At 42.1% G+C, this 24,126-nt stretch overlaps 1 protein-coding gene across 3 annotated transcripts in view; it reads right to left on the reverse strand.

The window, feature by feature from the left end:
• Positions 1-24,126, reverse strand: part of LOC115171425 (glutamate receptor ionotropic, NMDA 2C-like) — a 72,826-nt gene that overhangs the window by 42,708 nt on the left and 5,992 nt on the right. For all 3 annotated transcript variants that reach the window (XM_029728228.1, XM_029728229.1, XM_029728226.1), the window contains one exon: positions 4,458-4,902. In XM_029728228.1, the coding sequence (XP_029584088.1) occupies positions 4,458-4,886 (429 nt within the window). In that variant the 5' untranslated portion in view covers positions 4,887-4,902. The remainder of the gene's footprint in view (positions 1-4,457; positions 4,903-24,126) is intronic.

Consider the following 24,126-nt stretch of genomic DNA (forward strand, 5'->3'; position numbering starts at 1 on the left):
GTTGACTTAAGCCATTTGAAGGATGACTTCACTACACAAGGCTGCACTAGCTGCAAACTACCTCTGTTTCCTGTGGTATGTTACCATTCATGTTCAGGCTCAGGGACACGAAACAGATGTGCTGATGGACATCACATCCCGCCATACTTGTCTCCACCTGCTCTGGCAGGGGCTGTTGGTGGCCTTGGTTTTTATGAAGATAGAGCTCTTCTAATCAGTCTGAGCCCGTGAGTGCCACCATGCCGTGGGCAAGGCTCTATGCCAGCCTCTAATGAGGTCTGTGCCACTTCAGTTTCTCTCCCTGTCATCAACTCTGGATCCAACAACATGAAGTGTTTTCTGCTCTGCATATATATTTTACATTTTAGTCATTTAGCAGACGCTCTTATCCAGAGCAACTTACAGTAGTATATAAGCCTTGTGTTTTGTATCGTACTATTGTTATTACATTGTTATTGCATGATCTAACGTTCGTATAACTGATTATAAGCCAAGTCACATGGTCCATGTGTCATTACGAACTAGCCTTCACAGTATTGTATATACAGTTTTAGTCGGAAGTTTACATACAACTTAGCCAAATACATTTAAACTCAGTTTGTCACAATTCCTGACATTTAATCCAAGTAAACATTCCCTGTCTTAGGTCAGTTAGGATCACCACTTCATTTTAACAATGTGAAATGTCAGAATAACAGTAGAGAGAATGATTTATTTCAGCTTTTATTTCTTTCATCATATCCCAGTGGGTCAGAAGTTTACATACACTCAATTAGTATTTGGTAGCGGTGCCTTTAAATTGTTTAACTTGGGTCAAATGTTTCGGGTTCCACAAGCTTCCCACAATAAGTTGGGTGAATTTTGTCCCGTTCCTCCTGACAGAGCTGGTGTAACTGAGTCAGGTTTGTAGGCCTCCTTGCTCACACACACTTTTTCAGTTCTGCCCACAAATCTTCTATAGGTTTGAGGTCAGGGTTTTGTGATGGCCATTCCAATACCTTGACTTTGTTATACTTAAACCATTTTGCCACAACTTTGGAAGTATGCATGGGGCCATTGTCCATTTGGAAGACCCATTTGCGACCAAGCTTTAACTTCCTGACTGATGTCTTGAGATGTTGCTTCAATATATCCACATCATTTCCAAACCGTAGTCTGGCTTTTTTTTATGGCGGTTTTGGAGCAGTGGCTTCTTCCTTGCTGAGCGGCCTTTCAGATTATGTCGATAAAGGACTCGTTTTACTCCAGCATCTTCACAAGGTCCTTTGCTGTTGTTCTGGGATTGATTTGCACTTTTCGCACCAAAGTACGTTCATCTCTAGGAGACAGGACGCGTCTCCTTCCTGAGCGGTATGACGGCTGCGTAGTCCCTTGGTGTTTATACTTGCGTACTATTGTTTGTACTGATGAACGTGGTACCTGCAGGCGTTTGGAAATTGCTCCCAAGGATGAACCAGACTTGTGGAGGTCTTGGCTGATTTCTTTTGATTTTCCCATGATGTCAAGCAAAGAGGCACTGAGTTTGAAGGTTGGCCTTGAAATACATCCACAGGTACACCTCCAATTGATTCAAATTATGTCAATTAGCCTATCAGAAGCTTCTAAAGCTATGACATTATTTTATGGAATTTTCCAAGCTGTTTAAAGGCACAGTCAACTTAGTGTATGTAAACTTCTGACCCACTGGAATTGTGATACAGTGAATTATAAGTGAAATAATCTGTCTGTAAACAATTGTTGGAAAAATAACTTGTGTCATGCACAAAGTAGATGTCCTAACCGACTTGCCAAAACTATAGTTTGTTAACAAGAAATTTGGGGAGTGGTTCAAAAACGAGTTTTAATTACTCCAACCAAAGTGTATGTAAACTTCCGACTTCAACTGTAGTACACATAGTAATTACCACACACTCTCAATTAAACTGCTGCCAACCTTTAGATAATTGCATTTTTCCTATTTTATTTATATTGGATTTTATCATGAATGATTGTGTTCCCCAACTTGGCGTAATTAAATGTGTAAATGACCTGTTGTAGGTATTAGCTAGCCACTGACACTTATTTTATTGCCCATAAGAAGCAATGCCCATGCCCTGATTGCCCAACATATTTCCTTGAATTAATGTGGCTATTTGACAAGGGAGCAGTCCAGTAATGTGTGGACTGGAATAAGGAAATTCCAATTACAACGACAGCTGTTGGGAGACGAAGTTGCTGGATGTAACAAAGCACAGTGTCTAATACACCAGCCAGTCTGTTGGGCCCTATATTGATTACTGTTTTGTTGATGGACCCCGGGTTACTTCTAACAAATACACTTTCCCTCTCAATCATCTCGGCCACACACAAAGTAAAGATTGAATCAATGAATCCATTTTTTGTTTAGAAAAATGTATTTAAATTCAATTGAGTTGGAATGCATCCATTTTAACCAGCTCTCTATTGAACTGCAACCCCCTGAGGATCTGTATGAATGTGAATGCATAATCAAGGTACTGTGAGTCCATGGCCCTGGCCGTCTCCTGTTGTGGAGGAACACGTTTCTCACGTTTATTATGAAAATCTCACAAACATGAGGGAGAGAAAATCCTATCTGAGCTGTGGATTAACTGATGGAAATCGAGGGTGGCAGGCAGACCTCATATTTTCCGCTACTCAGTTCCCTGTGTGCCGCATACTCAAACAGCCAGCTACCGGAGCTGAAATTACTAGAACTGATTAGACATTACAATGCAGCAGTATTCTCTTCTTGCTCTGACCGGCCGAGGTCAGCCAGCCTGCTTTATCACCCTACATTTTCCCCCGCTGAATAAACTCTTTGTTTATGGTCGGTGGATTGGCGAGCTATGCCCCACCAGTCCTCTGTATCCTCAGCCTACATCAATTTGCATAGAACCAATAAAGATGTGATGCTCATAACGTGCATTCTCTGTCTCTGTGAGTTGTATTATGAGGCTGATAACGTGCATTCTCTGTCTCTGAGTAGTATTGTGATGCTCATAACGTGCATTCTCTGTCTCTGGGAGTTGTATTATGATGCTGATAACGTGCATTCTCTGTCTCTGAGTAGTATTGTGATGCTCATAACGTGCATTCTCTGTCTCTGTGAGTAGTATTGTGATGCTCATAACGTGCATTCTCTGTCTCTGTGAGTAGTATTGTGATGCTCATAACGTGCACTCTCTGTCTCTGTGAGTAGTATTGTGATGCTCATAATCTGTATTCTCTGTCTCTGTGAGTAGTATTGTGATGCTCATAACGTGCATTCTCTGTCTCTGTGAGTAGTATTGTGATGCTCATAACGTGCATTCTCTGTCTCTGGGAGTAGTATTGTGATGCTCATAACGTGCATTCTCTGTCTCTGTGAGTAGTATTGTGATTCTCTGCAAAACGCAGAGCTGTGTTTGTCGTATGGGAAGATTGATGGTGATATAGTTAGAGAATACAGCCATTTCAGTCTAATTAAAGTTTCTCTCTGTGGCTGAGCCCTTTGTGTAACGCTCAGGGAGAGGGATCATTGCTCCTAAACCTATGAGGCTTTACTCTAAAAGCAATTTAACGGCAGTCTAATCTGTATCACAAACATCCCTCTGACAATTTACTGGTGCCAAACTCCAGTGCATGATGCCAGGTAATACAACATTTCAAATCATTGCATAACTCTATTGACATGAGGGGTCCAACTGTAAACTGTAAATGTGTTACCAGCGAATACAAACAGATTTCTCTAGTTTAACATCTTTGTGTCTGGTGGGACCAGAAGTTTAAAAATAGAACAAGGATGAAGTGGCAGAGGCTAACAGGTTTTGATTTTGACCTTCATATTTTAATGAGTGTATTAGATGCAGTATTTGGACCTCTGCTTCCTGGTTTAACACCGTATCTTGTTGTTTCAGTCTTTCTGGCCTAGAACCGCCAGATACAAAAAAACAACAGTGTCTGTATGGGCAGCATTAACATTCAGTGAGTTTATAATCATGTGCTGTAAGTCACCTGGAAATGGCAATGTGTGTCTGCTAATGTTCATTATGACTGATAATCACCAGACTAATGACGGTTGGCCTGTGTGTGTGTGTGGTGGAGCGCTTTCAAGATCTGAGTGCTTTGCTCACCTTGGGGGACCTGTGTTGTTGATATTGTTGTTTTGGTTTTATTATTTGTGCTGTGAGTTGTGCCAGGGGTCTTTACCGGTTCTTTATTTCCCGGTCAATAGAATATAAAGGGTTTAAAACCTCTGATGTAATGTGACTGTGTAGTCATAAACCACACATCAGTTAAGCTGCTACTCTCTACAGCAGTTTGGGGAAAAAAATAATGTGGCCTTCAAGGTTATTTCAAGAAATAAAAAGAAGATGAACTTAAGCATGTTCCTCAGGCAGCCTAGACACTAGCAGCCCAGCCCAAGTGTCCCAGCCCAAGTGACACTAGTGTCCCCCAGCCCAATCCTGGTCACTGACCTTATGTGGCAGGACCATGGCGGAGCCCCCGCTGATGCCCACGATGGGCACGGCCGTCTGCAGGGCAATGAAGTCCAGGATCTGTGCCACGGCTTCCGAGCCGATGTTGTCTTCAAACACCACACCATGTACGCGGTTGGCCGCCAGAGTGTCACAGATGCGTGTGAGCAGGGCCCGAGGGTTGGTGTTGTTTACCAGCACTGTGATGGGATTCACCTCCAAGGGCAGGTCCATGAAGTTCTCCCTGCTGAGACGCCCCTTGATCTCCTGCTGGTAGGCCGAGCCACTGAACACCACCGCCACGTTGACTGCTGGCAAGGGCGTTGCGAAAGGCCGACCTTGGCACCAGGGGGCAGTGCAGAGCAGCAACAGCAGCAGCAGCGGCCACCACCACAGGGAGTCGCTCAAGCGGCCTAGACGAACGCCCATCTCAGTCACCTACTGCCTGAGAGAGGGGACGAGGGTGGGGATGAGAGGAGGAGAGAAGAGAGATGGGTAAAGACATTTGTATTAGATACATGGGACCGTTTAGTGTAATTTGTGTAATGTTGTGATAATGCTTAGTAATCCCTCCAGGCAAGCCAACCAAACCAACTGCCTGTAGTTTAGAGACATTCTAGCTTCATCTGTGAGTCATGTGCTTCATGTGCAGGTGTGTCTCTATGTAAGCGGCCATGAGTGGTGGGTTGGGTCAGGTGGATGATGAGAGACCCAGGTACTATTTTCTGTGTGAGTGTTTGGCGTGCAACACAAGGCAGTGAGGAGGTTGCTGTGCCTGCGGATGGCAGCTGCGGCCCCACTACTGTTGTACTCTGCAGTCGAATATAGCAGATGGTGCCTACTGTTTAATACAACAAATGGAGAACAAGGATTTATCATTTATCTCTCGTTATGTTTTTTCCCCCTTTGAAATAATGCTGCAGAGCGATTCCAACTTAATCTGCAAAACGTCTGAATGCATGGGTATTATGTGCTGTGAATAGGTGGAGACCTGGTTTCGGCCATGGAGGCTTTTTTTCAAGGCAGCTACATGCAGTATTTCTAAGACATTGTTTCTGAAAAAACCTTTAGTAACTTAACTTGGATGACAGTTTTCCCTTAGATGAGCCTTTGAAAGGAATTGATAAGATCAGTGTTTAAAAATACTGCATTGCTAATAGACTTCAATGCAATTTTCCCAAAGTACAGTGACACAGCGACAGTAACAAAGTTTGTTAAGGGATTCACTTTTAGTTTGAAATCATAAATCCTACATTCATGTTCCAGGTAATGAATAAATTATCAAATCGACCAGAAACTCTTTAGCTTGTTTTGATATTCCAGATATTTATAGCTGTAGGGCAAAGTAGAATTTATTTTATGTATTTCACAATGCAGTTGAATGGAGTTAGATCCTACAGCATTACATTCACCAATCCATTTAATGTCTGGTCAGATACTGTGTCCCTCTGTCAGACAGAGTCATCCTCTATGACTTATCTGTCACACTGCCGCCTGCGTGCCTGACTCTGTGTGGTGTGTGTGAGTGTGTGCGTGTGCGTGTGTGTGTGGTATCCTGTCAAGGGGACCTGATTTAGCATGCGTTTGAATCACAGTGGGGTGAATACAATGTAATCCTCAGTATTCCTTGGCGGGTGTCATGGCCCACAGCATGATTGTGTCTCCCTATCAAGACATGTAGGATAGCTGGGGACCCACTGCAGTCCCCCATTCCTCAACCCCTGCCTGATAGAGGGAATGGGACGAGGGGCTTGTGTTAGCGTAGATAGAGTGTACCAGTAAAGTGGCGGTGACGTTCCCATGAGGTAATTGGTTGGACTACGTGATGATATAATCTCCACTCTGAAAAGCTGCCTCCCAGAGGACCGTAGGGATTTCTGCATCCCACTGTTCGTCAGGGACCTACCATGTCAGCAGCACATGGCTGAGAAAGGACCATTATAGATTGTCATTAGTAGCGGAGCAGCCTAGAATACCAATGATGCTATGGCTGCTGAGAATGGAAAGGCATTATGAAAGTTGCTAGATATTGACCATGTCAAAAACATGATGGATTTGTTGTGCTGATTGACATTCATATTTTCCTTTTATGACATCATTGCTGAGTTTCCTCTGTAATAAAAATAGGCAATATTTCTGTCATTGATCATGCAGGCTGATTGATAATCCCTTAAATTGTTAAGAACACAGAGCAGGAATGTATTGCTTTCCTTCAATTACATTATCCATGTCTTAACCGGCCATTGGATGATAGAACACGTTAGGGTTAATGTCTTTGAGGAGGATCTCATTAAAAGAGCTTGACCTTCCACATGTTTAATCAAGGCAGTGAAACAGCTGAGGTGGATGCCTGAAGGTCACCTACATTGGGGATTACTGTGGTAAAATGGGGATGTGGAATTAAATACAACAGCCAATGAGTCATCATCGACTTAATCAGATGACTTATGTTTGTCGATATGCCCCCTATTACCAAGGTGTATTCCAAACAGAGACACAGAACAGCTATCGGGAGGTAATTACAGCACAGTGGAAACATTGATTTGACCATCTAGCCCAATTTCACCTTGCTGACAACAAAAGTGGAATTCACACCACTGTGATTTGCAATAACGCTGGGCAATATAGTCATGAAACCTGTTCAAAGTTGTTGAACATTGCAGTCGTTCTGTAGCTTGGTCACAACCCAAAATCTCCAAAACACAGGAAAGAGGCTTTTATTACTGTGCTACATGGAGCTAAATCCACCCCCAAACTCGTACAATGGCTTGAGGCTTTATTCCAATGTTAGGGATCAAAACTCACTGTGGATATTTATTTTAGTCAGGGATATTGTAATGGAAAATGCACGTCTGGGTACATCATTTACACTGTATTATATGTTGATTTTTTTTTAGATCACAGTTTATCTGGTTCTTAATAAGCCTGGTTGTAACAGATGAGTGGTAAATACTGTAGTTTGGAACCATGGAAAAGAGACAGGTTGCTGTTTATGTCATGATGCAGTCATGAAAAGTTAGTTTTATGACTTTTGTGTCATGTTGAGTCAGTAGAAACAAACAAAATCCCACTGTGAAACTAGTGAACATGAACATAAGCATACTCTATTACAATATATCTATGATACTCTAAGTATGCAATAGGTCATTACTGTGAGACATGCAGGCATAGGGAGAAGATGTGCCTGAGAGCGATTTTCCCCAATCTACACAGACAAGAGATAATTTGTCTTCTACGCTATGACCTCTGTAATCTGGGGTTGGATTTTGTCAAATTCTTTGCTCTCTAGAGAAGTAATCCACTTTGTGAATCTGCAAGTCCCCAATTTTCAGCGCCTGGATTTGATATGTGTTAGTTGTCTGCTCGAGTTTTCACAGCTCCAGCTCCCAGCCTCCTATCAGTGGGATGTGTTCAGCTTAGCGACCTCTCTCTCTCACTTGACTCTGCCCAAGTCACCGCTGGCTGGCGCGAGGGCCCACAGACCAGATTAGATCAAAGCTTCTGCCACTGTTCCAGTCTGGCACTTAGAAGGGCTCAGACCGTTTCCCCATGCACCGTTACTACTGAGCAAATCCCGGGTGCGACTGCAAAGATTATGCCATGCCTTTTTAGAACTGGCATCCAGCTAAAAGTGTTAGGGAGATGACAGAGTAAAACAGATACCAGATCTAACTATGTGACAGTTGATATTCTATCTCTGTTTAATGGCAGACAGTCCTAACAGAATCCTTCAATATCTTCACCTTGGCTTTCAGACCCGATGGGTTTACAATGAGGAATTGCTTATCCCCCTCTAGTGGGTGATTTGGTAAAAGCATTTCCCTTAGAATATCAGTTGTCCTCTGCTGTTTCCTTATGAAACCAGAGAAGCTAATTATTTCTGTCTCTGTCCCACTTCTCTTATGTAGTCTGTGTGAGAACTGTCTCTACTCTAACACATTTGACTAAATAACAAGGGTCAAGGGGTTACATTTGTTATTGTAATAACACCTGCCAGATGTGTTTTGTTTTGTCTGGACTGGCCTGAGAAATGAAATGATTTTAGTTTTACACCTTTTCAGCTATTCCTTTGTCCTAAAGGTGATTGGTTGAAAGTCAGCTGAGATGACACATTTATTTATTTACAGTGTTACAATTATCACATCTGTTCAGGAGCCTCTGCTCAGACATTTGACTGCATTCTCCACATGCCCAATTCCCACTCCTGCTCAATATCTTAAGACCATAGTGGGACAGTAAGTACATCTGGTTGTGTGTGTGTGTGTGTTTGTGTGTGTGTGTGTGTGTGTGTGTGTGTGTTTGTGTGTGTGTGTATTTGTGTGTGTGTGTGGGGGGGGGGGGGGTTGTTGTTCTTGTCACTGCTGACGTAATGGGTCATTTCGTATTCAGAGCATGAAACTGCTGCTAGGACTTACACCTGTCTCATCCTGGGCACAGTTTGATCAATTTGCTCCAAGCCTTGGATAGGCATGCTGGTGCCTTGTGGCTCTCTGCTGGTAACTTTACCTCTTCTCTTGCTTTTCATCAATGGAACATCAGCTGACCAGCCCAATGTTTAATACCTATCACATTTTAGACTTGAGTAAGGAACATGAAAAGACATACTTACATTCAATCCTATTAGAATTCCTTTATAATAAACCCATTCAAGTCTAATCAGTATAAATCTCCTTTTCATTCCCATATATTATGCATGTGTTCAGAATTAAGGATTAGTTTAACCCTACACAGCGTAATTGACAATTTGACCTTCGTTAATGCAAAGACCGCCAACTAATTCATCCGATCATTATGGTCACAGTTAATTTCCCATTCACCTGTGATTATGGGTTTAGCTAAACCATGAAGATAAAATACTGTCATTCTAATCCCAAAAAATCCATTACCTTTCAACTAATCTGGTAATTCATGAGCATTTTGAGTACACTTAAATAGGAATAATAAAATGCTTTTGTGAATACAGTGAATCGGCTTCTTCCAGTCATGCACTGTCAAGTAAATTAGAATCAATTAGGCTTTTACTGTTAACCACTGAGTATCCTCTCAACTCCCATTCATTGGCCCTCACTGCTACCGTGGTTTCCAGACTTTGTTTAGCTCGGATCTATCTAAAGAGCTTTGTGGATCATCTGATAAACAAAACAATACTTGTAGACAGAACCCATGCTTTAGCTGCGACCCAGGAGGATATAGCTGCAACCCAGGAGGATATACTGTAGTTGCGACCCAGCCTGGGTCCCAATCTACCATCTGGGGAACACTTAACTAGTCAATTGCCAATAACATGGTTCCCTCATTGTGATGTAAAGTAATGTAATATCAAGCTGGATCTATAATCCTTAGTGCCAAAAGCATCTGCCTCTTTTTTCTCTACTTTAGACAACATTCAATAAATGCTATATTGCACATCAAATAATATTACCTACATTCCTGGCACTACTGACAGCTATACAGGGATAAAACAAAGCAATCTGAGAATATTTTGACTTGGTATAGTCAATAGTTTAGTTCACAGAAGTATTACTGTTAAGTGACATTTGTTTCCTGCCTTTTCAGATGGTGACCAAAATATAACAAGTGGGGGAAGCAGCTTTGTGATAATAGTGCACACTGATAAAAAAACAGACTACTAGAGTAGCCACACTCACAGTGTTTAAATTATATTTCCACTAACAGAACAACATGGTAGTTTGAGAGTTAATATTTTCTCTTAACGACAACTTAGCCTTTAGACACACTGCCTCATCTGGAAGGATGTGACTTTGACATATCTGCCATGTCTCAAATCAGACACATGCACCTGCTTGTCCCCTCCACCAAGATGTAATGGCTTGTATTGTTGTCACATTTTATTTAGGTCAATATTCAACTCAATTTTACATCCCGATGCCAGGTGTCACCACAATATTGGATGCAGTGCAAGGTGAGTCCCTCTCAGCTGTGACACTATGTCTGTCATCTGGTGATTTGATCATCGTGGGCCCTAGCGGAGCGCGGACAGGGCATGTCAACCTGTCATATCCCTGACACCTCCCTGTAGATTTACTTCTTTAGTCCTGATGAAATTATTCTCCATATCATGGCCTCATAATAAACTGGAGCTATAGGCTGTCATAGTAAAAATGTATCCTACTGTCCAATATTCAGCCCCATGTTCCCTCTACCCTACCTGCTTCCATACAGTGAACTCTCAGTCTGCATGTTTCTAATCCCAGCAGCCTCTGATTTGTCTCCCACCCCATGACCCCAGGGAAGAAAATCACATCAAACTGATACACTCAATGATATTAGTTTATGTCACCATCCAAATCAAGATCCCTGCTCTGCTTTGCTCTCCTAAGCCATGAGCGTGCTGGACATATTTCAGACATGCTGTTGCATTAAGTGTACATGACAAGTGATTGATCTGCCGTGGAATGAAAACCCGATAAATCTGAGAGTAATGATCTCTCTGACCGTCTCTGCCTGGGGGGGATTTTTGGAGATAGGTTTCTCCTAACATGCCTGTGCTTTAAATCAGAAATCCACAGGTAGTGGGCAACCCTATGCCGCCTCACTTCTTGTGTAGTGTTTTCACTTTGAACGAAACAAGGGGTTCGAGCCCTGAGCCGCCTTGGGCTGGCCTTCTAGGCTAGGTGTGTCTTTGCGCTACTTGAATGGCCCTGCTGCCCCAGAGCTGGAGAGGAAGACATTTACAACCTAACGTTACCACTGCCAGAAACAAACACAGTAGATGAAGCAAACAAACATATTTCTATGTTCTTGGATCTGAATCAACTCGACCCCAAAAAATAAAAAGAAGCGAGAAAAAGACTGCTCAAGACCAATCCATAAACCGGAAAAACATTGGAACTGCCCTATCCCATCTGGACACAATGCTGTTCATTGACTGTAGCTCAGCATTCAACACCATAGTACCCATTAAGCTTGGGGCCCTAGGGTCTGAACCCTGCCTTGTGAAACTGGGTCCTGGACTTCCTGACGGGCTGCCCCCAGGTGGCGAAGGTAGGAAACAACACCTCCACTTTGCTGATCCTCAGCATTCCCTGTTCTCCCATGACTGCGTGGCCACGCACGCCTCCAACTCAATCATCAAGTTTGCAGACGACACAACAGTAGTAGGCCTGATTACCAACAATGACGAGACAGCCAGCAGGGAGGTGAGGGCCCTGGGAGAGTGGTGCCAGGAAAATAACCTCTGACCCAACGTCAACAAAACAAAGGAGTTGATCGTGGACTTCAGGAAACAGCAGAGGGAGCATGCCCCTATCCACATCGACGGGACTGCAGTGGAGAAGGTGATTCCTCGGCGTACACATCACTGACGATCTGAAATGGTCCACCCACACAGACAGTGTGGTGAAGAAGGCACAACTGAAGAAATTTGGCTTGGCCTCTAAAACATACTTTTACAGATGAGAGCATCCTGTCCAATTGAGAGCATCCTGTCGGGCTGTATCGCCGCTTGGTACAGCAACTGCACCGCCCGCAACCTCAGGGCTCTCCAGATGGTGGTGAGGTCTACCCAACGCATCACCGGGGGCAAACTACCTGCCCTCCAGGACACCTACAGCACCCGATGTCACAGGAAGGCCAAAAAGATCATCAAGGACATTAACCACCCCAGCCATGGCCTGTTCACCCCTCTATCATCCAGAAGGTGAGGTCAGAATAGGTGTATCAAAGCTGGGACCGAGAGACTGGAAAAACAACTTCTATCTTAAGGCCATCAGACTGTTAGATAGCCATCACTAGCCGGCTTCCACCCGGTTACGCAACATTGTACCTTAGAGGGTGCTGCCCTATATACATAGACTTGGAATCACTGGCCACTTTAATAAGGGAACACAAGCCACTTTAATAATGTTGAAATAATGTTTACATACTGCTTTACTCATCTCACATGTATATACTGTATTCTATTTTACTGTATTTTAGTCAATGCCACTCTGACAATGATCAATCTAATATTTATATATTTCTTAATTCCATTCTTTTACTTGTAGATTTGTGTGTATTGTTGTGAATCGTATTTAGATACTACTGCACTGTTAGTGTCACGTCCTGACCTTAGTAAGATGTCATTTGCCATAGGTAGGTCAGGGTGTGACAGGGAGTGTTTTGTATTTTTCTATGTTTTCTATTTCTATGTTTGTGTTCTAGGTTTTCTATTTTTATGTTGTTGTTTTTTGGGTTGATCTCCAATTGGAGGCAGCTGGTCCTCGGTGCCTCTGATTGGAGATCATATTTAAGTAGGGGTTTTTCTTCCTGGGTTTTTGTGGGTAGTTGATTTCCGTTTTGTCTATGTACCTGACGGAACTGTTGGCTGTCGTTTTTGTTATTTTGTTTAAGTGTTATCATTAAAAGGAAATATGAGCACTTTACACGCTGCGCCTTGGTCCCCTTTATACGACCCATGTTACAGTTAGATACTACTACACTGTTAGATACTACTGCACTGCTGGAGCTAGGAAGACAAGCATTTCGCTACACCCGCAATAAGATCTGCTAAATATGTGTATGTGACTAATACAATTTGATTTGAATACATTTTGAAAGGTGGAACAGTGACGCTGAAATGGTCACGTTCTCATGGACTGGTAACACAGGAGGTTGGTGGCACCTTAATTGGGGAGTACCGGCTCGTCGTAATGGCTGGAGCGGAATAGGTGGAATGGTATCAAATACATCAAACACATGGTGTTTGATGCCATTTCATTCTCACCGTTCCAGCCATTATTATGAGCAGTCCTCCCCTCAGCAGCCTCCACTGACTTACCAGTCAGTAAGTGTTAGGTTGCGTGTTTAGCCTGCTAGCTACGTTAGCTGCTAACCTTAGTGTGTTCAATGTTCAAGCTAGCTAACAAGGCTACTTAGCTAGCTAGCTAACATCTTCTGTATTTGGTCTGTTTTGTACTCAAAGGAATCTAACAATGGCATCATAAACCTACACTGCACAAACCCCCCAATACCTTAATTTAAACTAACTAACATTAGCTAGCAAAAGCAAGATATCCAGATTGTTGACATGATAGTGTTTCATTTGTAGATCACTAGCTAGATGGTCAGCAACATTTTCGGCCCAGGTACACCCCAAAAATGCATGTATGCATAACATTTGGTAAAGTAACATCACACAAACATGTATTTTCAGTGAGATACTGGTGGACACGGTCTGATTTCGAGTGAATCTGAGGCTGTTCAAATTGTGGTTGTGCAAACCCCAACACTGAAAGAGAGGTAAGAAATGCTGCATGCATTTTCTGTTATGCTTTGTGATTCAATAATTATTTTGTTGTTAATAAGGTATAGGGGGAAGTATTTTCATTTTCGGATGAAAAGCGTGCCCAGAGTAAACTGCCTAATACTCGGACCCAGAGTCAAATATTTGCATATTATTAGTAGATTTGGATAGAAAACACTCTGAATGATGTCTGTGAGTATAACAGAACTCATATGGTAGGCAAAAACCTGAGAAAAATCCAACCAGGAAGTGGGAAATCTGAGAATTGTAGTTCTTCTTTTGAATGCCTATCGAAACTACAGTATCTGTGGGGTCACGTTGCGCTTCCTAAGGCTTCCATTGGCTGTCAACAGCCTTTAGAAACGTGTTTCATCCTTCTCCTGTTACTGGGCAGAAAATAGGAGCTCAGTCAATGAGTGGACTGCCTTGGACCAGTAAGTTGTTTACTGCGCAGGCATATTTGGCACACCGCTCCGTCTTTTTCCTCTGTAATGAATACGCTATTGTCCGATTGGAATATTATCAACGTTTTATGTTAAAAAGACCCTAAGGATTTATTGTAAACAACGTTTGACATGTTTCTACGAACGGTAATGGAACTATTTGACTTTTTGTGTCTGGATTTACGCTCGCGCGTTATGCCTTTGGATAGTGATCTGAACACACGAACAAAATGGAGGTATTTGGACATAAATATAGAGTATTTCGAACAAAAATAACATTTCTTGTGGAAGTAGGAGTCCTGGGAGTGCATTCTGACGAAGATCAGCAAAGGTAAGAGAATATTTATAATACTAATTCTGAGTTTAGTTGCCCCCAGAACTTAGCGGGTATCTGTATAGCTTGCTTTGATGGTTGAGCTATGTACTCAGAATAATCTGACACAGCGGTTGCATTAAGGAGAAGTATATCTATAATTCTTTCAATAACTGTTGTAAATTTTATCAACGTTTTTGATGAGTATTTTTGTAAATTGATGTGCTCATTCACCGGAAGTTTTGGTGGGAATACATTTTCTGAACATCACGTGCCAATGTAAAATGTGGTTTTTGGATATAAATATGAACTTTATCGAGCAAAACATACATGTATTGTGTAACATGAAGTCCTATGAGTGCCATCTGATGAAGATCAAAGGTTAGTGAATATGTTAGCTGTATTTTTGGTTTTTGTGATGCATGTCCTTGCTTGGAAAATGGCTGTGTGGTTTTTCTTGTGAAGTTTATGTCCTAACATAATCTAATTTTATGCTTTCGCCGTAAAGTCTTTTTGAAATCGGACAATGTGGTTAGATTAAAGAGAAGTTTATCTTTAAAATGGTGTAAAATAGTAGATTTTTTGAGAAAATGAAATTATGAGATTTTTGCTGTTTTGTATTTCGCGCCATGCTATTTCACTGGCTGTTGATAGTGTGTACCGCGTCCCATAGAAGTTAATTGACCAAGGTAAGAAATTCTGTATGTATTTTATGTTGTGCTTTGTGATTCAATAATTATTTTGCTTGAAATTGTCCAAAATAGTTATCTATGTTTGCCTGTTCAGCACATTGCCTACCTATATACAGCATTGATTCCTACTTAGTGTGAACTACCCACCAGAACGGCTGAATGAATATCCACAGTGGTCAGTCAAGTAAACAATGGTTAATCTTCATGACGTATTGGTGGACTATTGGCCATCAAGTGATAGGATGGTTTCATTAGGATGTTAGACTGGTTACCACAAAACGCCACATATTCCATCCATATTATATTATCAAAATCAATGTTTATATGGCATATGCACAGGATACAGTGGGATGTATATGGGAATTGTACCGTGTACTATTGAAGTAAAAATGTATCTTATGTTTTTCCACAGTGCCAACAACCCCCACGGACAGACTTGTCCCTCCTGTCCCATCACCAACCAAGCAAGAATATCTCCAGAAGCATCAGTGCTAAGGGCTTGGTAGGAAACTTTTGTTAATACAGAATGGCAGACTGTAACGGGCGTCATATGAAGGGGATAAAGGCGCAGCGTGTTGAGTGCTCATCGTACATTTTAATGAAAATGAACACTGAATACAAATCAACAAAAATGACAGCTGACAGTTCTGTCAGGTTAATCTAACAAAACAGAAAACAACTACCCACACAAACCAAGGGAAAAAGGCTGCCTAAGTATGGCTTCCAATCAGAGACAGCGATAGACAGCTGCCTCTGACTGGAAACCATACCCGGCCAAAACATAGAAAACAAAAACCTAGAATGCCCACCCCCTATCACACCCTGACCTAACTAAACAGAGATAAAACAGCTCTCCTAAGTCAGAGCGTGACACAGACATTACGCTCGTTACAAGTATTACATAGTTAGTATATTACCTACCCTCTCTCTCAGGTGAGACCATGGCCAGTATATTATTACCTACATCCTCTCTCTCAGGTGAGACCATGGCCAGTATATTATTACCTACTTCCTCTCCCTCAGGTGAGACCATGGCCAGTATATTATTACCTACATCCATCTCTCTCAGGTGAGACCATGGCCAGATTATTATTACCTACATCCTCTCTCTCAGGTGAGACCATGGCCAGTATATTATTACCTACATCCTCTCCCTCAGGTGAGACCATGGCCAGTATATTATTACCTACATCCATCTCTCTCAGGTGAGACCATGGCCAGATTATTATTACCTACATCCTCTCTCTCAGGTGAGAACATGGCCAGTATATTATTACCTACTTCCTCTTTCTCAGGTGAGATCATTGCCAATATATTACCTAGCTTCTCTCTCCCAGGTGAGACTATGGCTAGTGTATTACCTGCCTTCTCTCTCTCTGGTGAGACCATTGCCAGTATTACCTACCTCCTCTCTCTCAGGTTAGACCATGGCCAATATGTTACCAAGCATCAATTCATTAATGGTTAAATTCATAAACGGTGCATACGTTCTCACTATAATTAACTATAATTTTTTTTTTAGCAAATCTAAATCAAAGTTTATTTGGCATATACACAGGATACAGTGGGGTGTACGGGAATATGACATTGCATTTTACCATATACTATTGAAGTAACAATTCATTTGATGATTTCCCACACAGTGCCAACAACCTCCAAAGACTGACTCGTCCCTCCTGTCTCACTACTAACCAAAGAAGAGTTTCTCCAGGAACATTAGTACAAAGGGCTTGGTGGGGAACTTTTGTTCATACAGAATGGCAGACATTATGCTTGTTAGAGTATTTTACCTTTTCCTGCTGAAACTTGAGAAATTAACATACAATTACATTGGGTTAGAATTAATACTATGAAAACTTGGTTCGGAAAGGCCATTGACACTTGCGCTAATACAGTAAGTGATTCCAATATTTTATTTTAAGTCAGTTAAGAACAAATTCGTATTTACAATGACGGCCTAAACCAGCCAAACCCGGACGACGCCGGGCCAATTGTGCGCCACCCTATGAGACTCCAAATCATGGCCGGTTGTGATACAGCCTGGATTCAAACCAGGGTGTCTGTAGTGACGCAGTGATGCAGTGCCTTAGACCGCTGTGCCACTCAGGAGCCCAATACATGTCAGTGATATGATTTTTTTTCTCCCATCAGCATCAACACTGCCGTAGTAACAGATTCATGGATGACTGGGACTGTTTGCTACATGATAAAAGACTGACCACATAAATACATCTCTGTTATGTAAAAATCCCCATAATTCATCATTTAAAAAAGTTACTGTTTTCATACAACAAAATGGGACAATTACAATGACAACTGAACACTTAAAACAATAAAACACACATACAAGGTAGGACATATACAGCTATCTCCCAGCTCCCAGGCAAAAAGCCTTTATGTTGCCGCAGCGGATCACGAGAGGCAAGTACTCGCCACACACAGCAGTTTGGAATGACGACCATGTTGTTAGGTCCCACACCTCCAGGCCACAAACTGTTATGTGCTACTCCTGGTTCCCACCTTTCACTCCCTACTAGGAGGTCATCAGAGCAAGTATGACGGCAATGCATCCTTACGGCCCTGCCACAGAGGTTCAATTCTCAAATAAGTCAGTGTCACAAAAGTGTCCTTGATGTTGTGCTGTAACCAGTTTAACATGTGTCATGCTAATGTACCATTCTGTGACATGATGGCCAATAGTACACTAATATGTCTTGCAGATGTGCCATTGTTTACTTGACTGACCACACTAGTTATTCATTCAGTCGTTCTGGTAGGTAGTTAACGCTAGGTAGGAATCAAAGCTGTATATAGACATGCAATATGCGGAACAGGCAAATATAGCTAACTATTTTGGTTGATTACCAACAAAATAATTATTGAATCACAAAGCATAACACAAAATTCATACAGCATTTCTTTCCAACTTGACAGACCGTACCCACCCATATCTCCCTGAGAAATACATGTTTGTGTGATGTTACCGTACCAAATGTATAGCTAGTTGCATTTTTTGGGGTGGTCCTGGGCCAAAAATCCTGTTCACCACCTAGCTAGCTAGCATTATCATCTACATGCGAAACAATCTGCATATCTAGCTTTAGCTAGCTAATGTTAGCTAGCTGAAATAAAGGCATTGGGCATCTTGTAGGGTTTATGTAGTGTAGCTACATGATGCCATTGTTAGATTCCTTTGAGTACAAAGGAGGTTGTTGGCAAAAAAATACAGAAGATGTTAGTTAGCTTGCTAAGTAGCCTTGTTAGCTAGCTTGAACACTGAACACTCTAAGGTTAGCAGCTAACATATGGATTGGTCAGTTTATGGATTGGTCATGAGCCTTCATTTTCTCGCTTCTTTGTCTCGTTTGGGGTCGAGTGGATTCAGATCCAAGAACCGAGAATGATGCTTGTTGGCTTCACCTGCTCGGTTTGTTTCTGGCAGCTGTAATGTTAGGTTGCAAGTGACTTTCACTTTCCCTCCAGCTCTGGGGCAGCAGGGTCATTCGAGTTGGCAGGATTAACACAAAGACAGTCCTAGCCCAGAAGGCCACCCCAAGGCGGCTCAGGGCTCAACCCCCTTGTTTTCGTTCAAAGTGAAAACACAACCAAAGAAGTGTGGAGCATTGGGTCGCCCACAACCTGCCGATTTCTGATTTAAGATTATGCTTTTGGATTTGAGGGTGTGTAAGGTAGAATGAGTTTGGGGGTTTACAGTGTGTCCTGTCTCTGTGGTGTTAGTAGGGCAAAGGCCAGCAGGTTATGTCCTGTCTCTGTGTGTCAGTGGTACAATGACAGGCAGGTTGTTAATAACTTAGCAGATGTCCTGTCTCTGTGTGTCAGTGGTACAATGACAGGCAGGTTGTTAATAACTTAGCAGATGTCCTGTCTCTGTGTGTCAGTGGTACAATGACAGGCAGGTTGTTAATAACTTAGCAGATGGGTAATAATGCAGGACTACTACATTTTCATGTCATCTTCATGCAGCTGCAGCACAGGAGTAAGGTGATAATGTCTCATACTGTATTGAAAGTGCACAGAACACATTTGTTGCCCTCACAAACAGAGGGCAACAGGTCATATAGAACCAATTTGTCATCCTTGCCAGACCCATTAGGAAGGAAACCCAATGAAAGACTATATACTGTGTCATCAGCCAACATTTGATCATTAATCACATTTTCTGTTTGATCAATTATTTGAAGGGCAATACATCAAAGGCACAAGGGTATACAACTAATTTCTCAAATCCAAGAATACAGTAACGTGTTGTCCTGTTATTTGACAAATGTTGATATACACTGTATATCCCTACACACCCTTTTGATATACACTGTATATCCCTACACACCCTTTTGATATACACTGTATATCTCTACACACCCTTATCACATTTATAGCTCCAAACTCCATCCTCTGCATTTGCTGTGTCAGCACTCTCTGTAGCGAGATTGAACAGATTGTATGTGGAAGAGCGTGAGGGTAATAATCTTTGAGAGGCAGTAGCAGATTACAGTGGTATCCGGGGTGTAATCTATTTTACCTAACACGTGTTTACTTGAGCCTTTCTCAGCACTGGCCTGGCAGGATTCATCAGTCATGTCCTTCTCACCCTGGTCATGCTAACACAGATGCACAGGGCCTTCAGAAAGTATTCACACCGCTTGACTTTTTCCACATGTTGTTGTGTTACAGCCTGAATTTAAAATGGATTACATTTCAATTGTGTGTCACTGATCTACACACAATACCGCATAATGTCAAAGTGGAATTATGTTTTTAGAAATGTTTACAAATTAATAAAAAATGTAAAGCTGAAATGTCTTGAGTCAATACGTATTCAACCCTTTTGTTATGGCAAGCCTAAATAAGTTCAGCAATAAAAATGTGCTTAACAAGTCACATAATAAGTTGTGTGCAATAATAGTGTTTAATATGATTTTTAAATGACTACCCTATCTTTGTACACCATACATAAATTTACCTGTAGACTTGCAGACTTGTTTACGTGCTGCTGTGCGTTTTGATGCTAACCTTACTTTGCTACCTGACAACTTTACGGTTTTTACTTTTTATTAATTTCATATTTTTTGTTTTTCCCTCGCTCGACTTTTTTTCATTAAACCTTTTCACTCCGGACGCTTTATCTGGACGTGGTTCGTCAGGACCTCCACCAGCCGAAGCTAAGTAGTAACATTAACATGATGCCTTCTAATTGCAGTCGCTGTACTCATAATATACAGGAGAATGATCGCCTTACGGCGAGGATAGCTGTGCTGCAAGCCCAGCTTCAGACGCAATCGTTAGGCAAGGGTAATTTCAGTGTAGGGAAGGATGAAACAGCGTCTGTGCCACCAGTAAGTACAGATAGTAGTATAAATCCCCTCGCACGGTCCCCGCAGCCGGACAACTTTCTCATGGCTCTGGAGGGAAATGCTGTAGGAATGCTCAACTGGTGTCGCTCATTCAGCCGACAGAAACTTTCAACCGGTTCCCCCCATTAAGCAGCGAGTCGGAGTCAGAGGCTGAGCCTTCTCTGGTCTCTACTCCTCCTGTTACGGGGTCTGAGACGCCGAAGCCTCCCACCATTAGCTCTGACACATTGAAAACCCTAGTCATTGGCGACTCCATTACCCGTAGTATTAGACTTAAAACGAATCATCCAGCGATCATACACTGTTTACCAGGGGGCAGGGCTACCGACGTTAAGGCTAATCTAAAGACGGTGCTGGCTAAAGCTAAAACTGGCGAGTATAGAGAATATAGGGATATTGTTATCCACGTCGGCACCAACGATGTAGGATGAAACAGTCAGAGGTCACCAAGCGCAACATAGCTTCAGCGTGTAAATCAGCTAGAAAGATGTGTCAGCATCGAGTAATTGTCTCTGGCCCCCTCCCAGTTAGGGGGAGTGATAAGCTCTACAGCAGAGTCTCACAACTCAAATGCTGGTTGAAAACTGTTTTCTGCCCCTCCCAAAAGATAGAATTTGTAGATAATTGGCCCTCTTTCTGGGACTCACCCACAAACAGGACCAAGCCTGGCCTGTTGAGGAGTGACGGACTCCATCCTAGCTGGAGGGGTGCTCTCATCTTATCTACGAACATAGATGGGGCTCTCACTCCCCTAGCTCCACAATAAGATAGGGTGCAGACCAGGCAGCAGGCTGTTAGCCAGCCTGCCAGCTTAGTGGAGTCTGCCACTAGCACAGTCAGTGTAGTCAGCTCAGCTATCCCCATTGAGACTGTGCCTCGACCTAGGTTGGACAAAACTAAACATGGCAGTATTCGCCTTAGCAATCTCACTGGAATAAAGACCTCCTCCATTCCTGCCATTATTGAAAGAGATTGTGATACCTCACATGTGAAAATAGGGCTACTTAATGTCAGATGCCTCACTTAAAAGGCAGTTATAGTTAATGAACTAATCACTGATCATAATCTTGATGTGATTGGCCTGATTGAAACATGGCTTAAGCCTGATGAATTTACTGTGTTAAATGAGGCCTCATCTCCTGGTTATACTAGTGACCATATCCCCCGCGCATCTCGCAAAGGCGGAGGTGTTGCTAACATTTATGAGAGCAAATTTCAATTTACAAAAAACCCCGATGTTTTCATCTTTTGAGCTTCTAGTCATGAAATCTATGCAGCCTACTCAATCAATTTTTATAGCTACTGTTTACAGGCCTTCTGGGCCATATACAGCATTCCTCACTGAGTTCCCTGAATTCCTATCGGACCTTGTAGTCATGGCAGATAATATTCACATTTTTGGTGACTTTAATATTCACATGGAAAAGTCCACAGAAAAAAAAAGTCCCACTCCAAAAGGCTTTCGGAACCATCATCGACTCAGTGGGTTTTGTCCAGCATTTCTCCGGACCTACTCACTGCCACAGTCATACTCTGGACCTAGTTTTGTCCCGAGGAATAAATGTTGTGGATCTTATTGTTTTTCCTCATAATCCTGGACTGTCGGACCACCATTTTATTACGTTTGCAATTGCAAATAATCTGCTCAGACCCCAACCAAGAATCATCAAAAGCCGTGCTATAAATTCAAAGATTCCTAGATGCCCTTCCAGACTCCCTCTGCCTACCCAAGGACGTCAGAGTACAAAAATCAGTTAACCACCTAACTGAGGAACTCAATTTAACCTTGCACAATACCCTAGATGCAGTCGCACCCCCAAAAACCAAAAACATTTGTCATAAGAAACTAACTTCCTGGTATACAGAAAATACCCGAACTCTGAAGCAAGCTTCCAGAAAATTGGAACGGAAATGGCGCCACACCAAACTGGAAGTCTTCCGACTAGCTTGGAAAGACAGTACTGTGCAGTATCGAAGAGCCCTCACTGCTTCTCGATCATCCTATTTTTCCAACTTAATTGAGGAAAATAAGAACAATCCAAAATGTATTTTTGATACTGTCGCAAAGCTAACTAAAAAGCAGCATTCCCCAAGAGTGAATGGCTTTCACTTCAGCAGTGATAAATTCATGAACTTCTTCGAGGAAAAGATCATGATCATTAGAAAGCAAATTACGGACTCCTCTTTAAATCTGCGTATTCCTCCAAACCTCAGTTGTCCTGAGTCTGCACAACTCTGCCAGGACCTAGGGTCAAGGGAGACACTCAAGTGTTTTAGTACTATATCTCTTGACAAAATGATGAAAATAATCATAGCCTCTAAACCTTCAAGCTGCATATTGGACCCTATTCCAACTAAACTACTGAAAGAGCTGCTTCCTGTGCTTGGCCCACATATGTTGAACATAATAAACGGCTATCGATCCATGTGTACCAAACTCACTAAAAGTGGCAGAAATAAAGCCTCTCTTGAAAAAGCCAAACCTTGACCCAGAAAATATAAAAAACTATCGGCCTATATCGAATCTCCCATTCCTCTCAAAAGATTTAGAAAAAGCTGTTGCGCAGCAACTCACTGCCTTCCTGAAGACAAACAATGTATATGAAATGCTTCAGTCTGGTTTTAGACCCCATCATAGCACTGAGACTGCACTTGTGAAGGTGGTAAATTACCTTTGAATGGCGTCAGACCAAGGCTCTGCATCTGTCCTCGTGCTCCTAGACCTTAGTGCTGCTTTTGATACCATTGATCACCACATTCCTTTGGAGAGATTGGAAACCCAAATTGGTCTACACAGACAAGTTCTGGCCTGGTTTAGATCTTATCTGTCAGAAAGATATCAGTTTGTCTCTGTCGATGGTTTGTTCTCTGACAAATCAACTGTACATTTCGGTGTTCCTCAAGGTTCCATATGCATCCTGTTTGCAATAAGGTACTAAAGTAATACTGCAAAGAAATTAACTTTTTGCCCTGAACACGAAGCGTTATGTTTGGGGCAAATCCAACACAACACATCACTGAGTACCACTCTTCATATGTTCAAGCATGGTGGTGGCTGCATAATGTTAGGTGTATGCTTGTCATTGGAAAGGACTAGAGAGTTTTTTAGGATAAATAAACGGAATAGAGCTAAGCACAGGCAAAATTCTAGAGGAGAACTTGGTTCAGTCTGCTTTCCAACAGACACTGGGAGACAAATTCACCTTTCAACATTACCTAAAACACAAGGCCAAATATACACTGGAGTTGGTTACCAAGACGGCATTGAATTTTCCCGAGTGGCCTAGTTACAGTTTTGAATTAAATTGGCTTGAAAATCTATGGCAAGACCTGAAAATGGCTGTCTAGCAATGATCAAAAACCAACTTGACAGAGCTTGAAGAATTCCTTAAAGAATAATGGGAAATATTGTACAATCCAGGTGTCCAGAGCTGTAATCGCTGCCAAAGGTGATTTTAACCTGTATTGACTCAGGGGGTTGAATAATTTTCTAATCAAGATATATTAGTGCTTTATTTTCCATTCATAAAATAAAAACTTTAAATGTTCTTCCACTTTGACATAACAGAGTATTTTGTGAAGATCTTTGTCAATGAAATCACAAT

The sequence above is a fragment of the Salmo trutta genome, chromosome 32, assembly GCF_901001165.1.
Source record: "Salmo trutta chromosome 32, fSalTru1.1, whole genome shotgun sequence".
Taxonomy (NCBI): Eukaryota; Metazoa; Chordata; class Actinopteri; order Salmoniformes; family Salmonidae; genus Salmo; species Salmo trutta.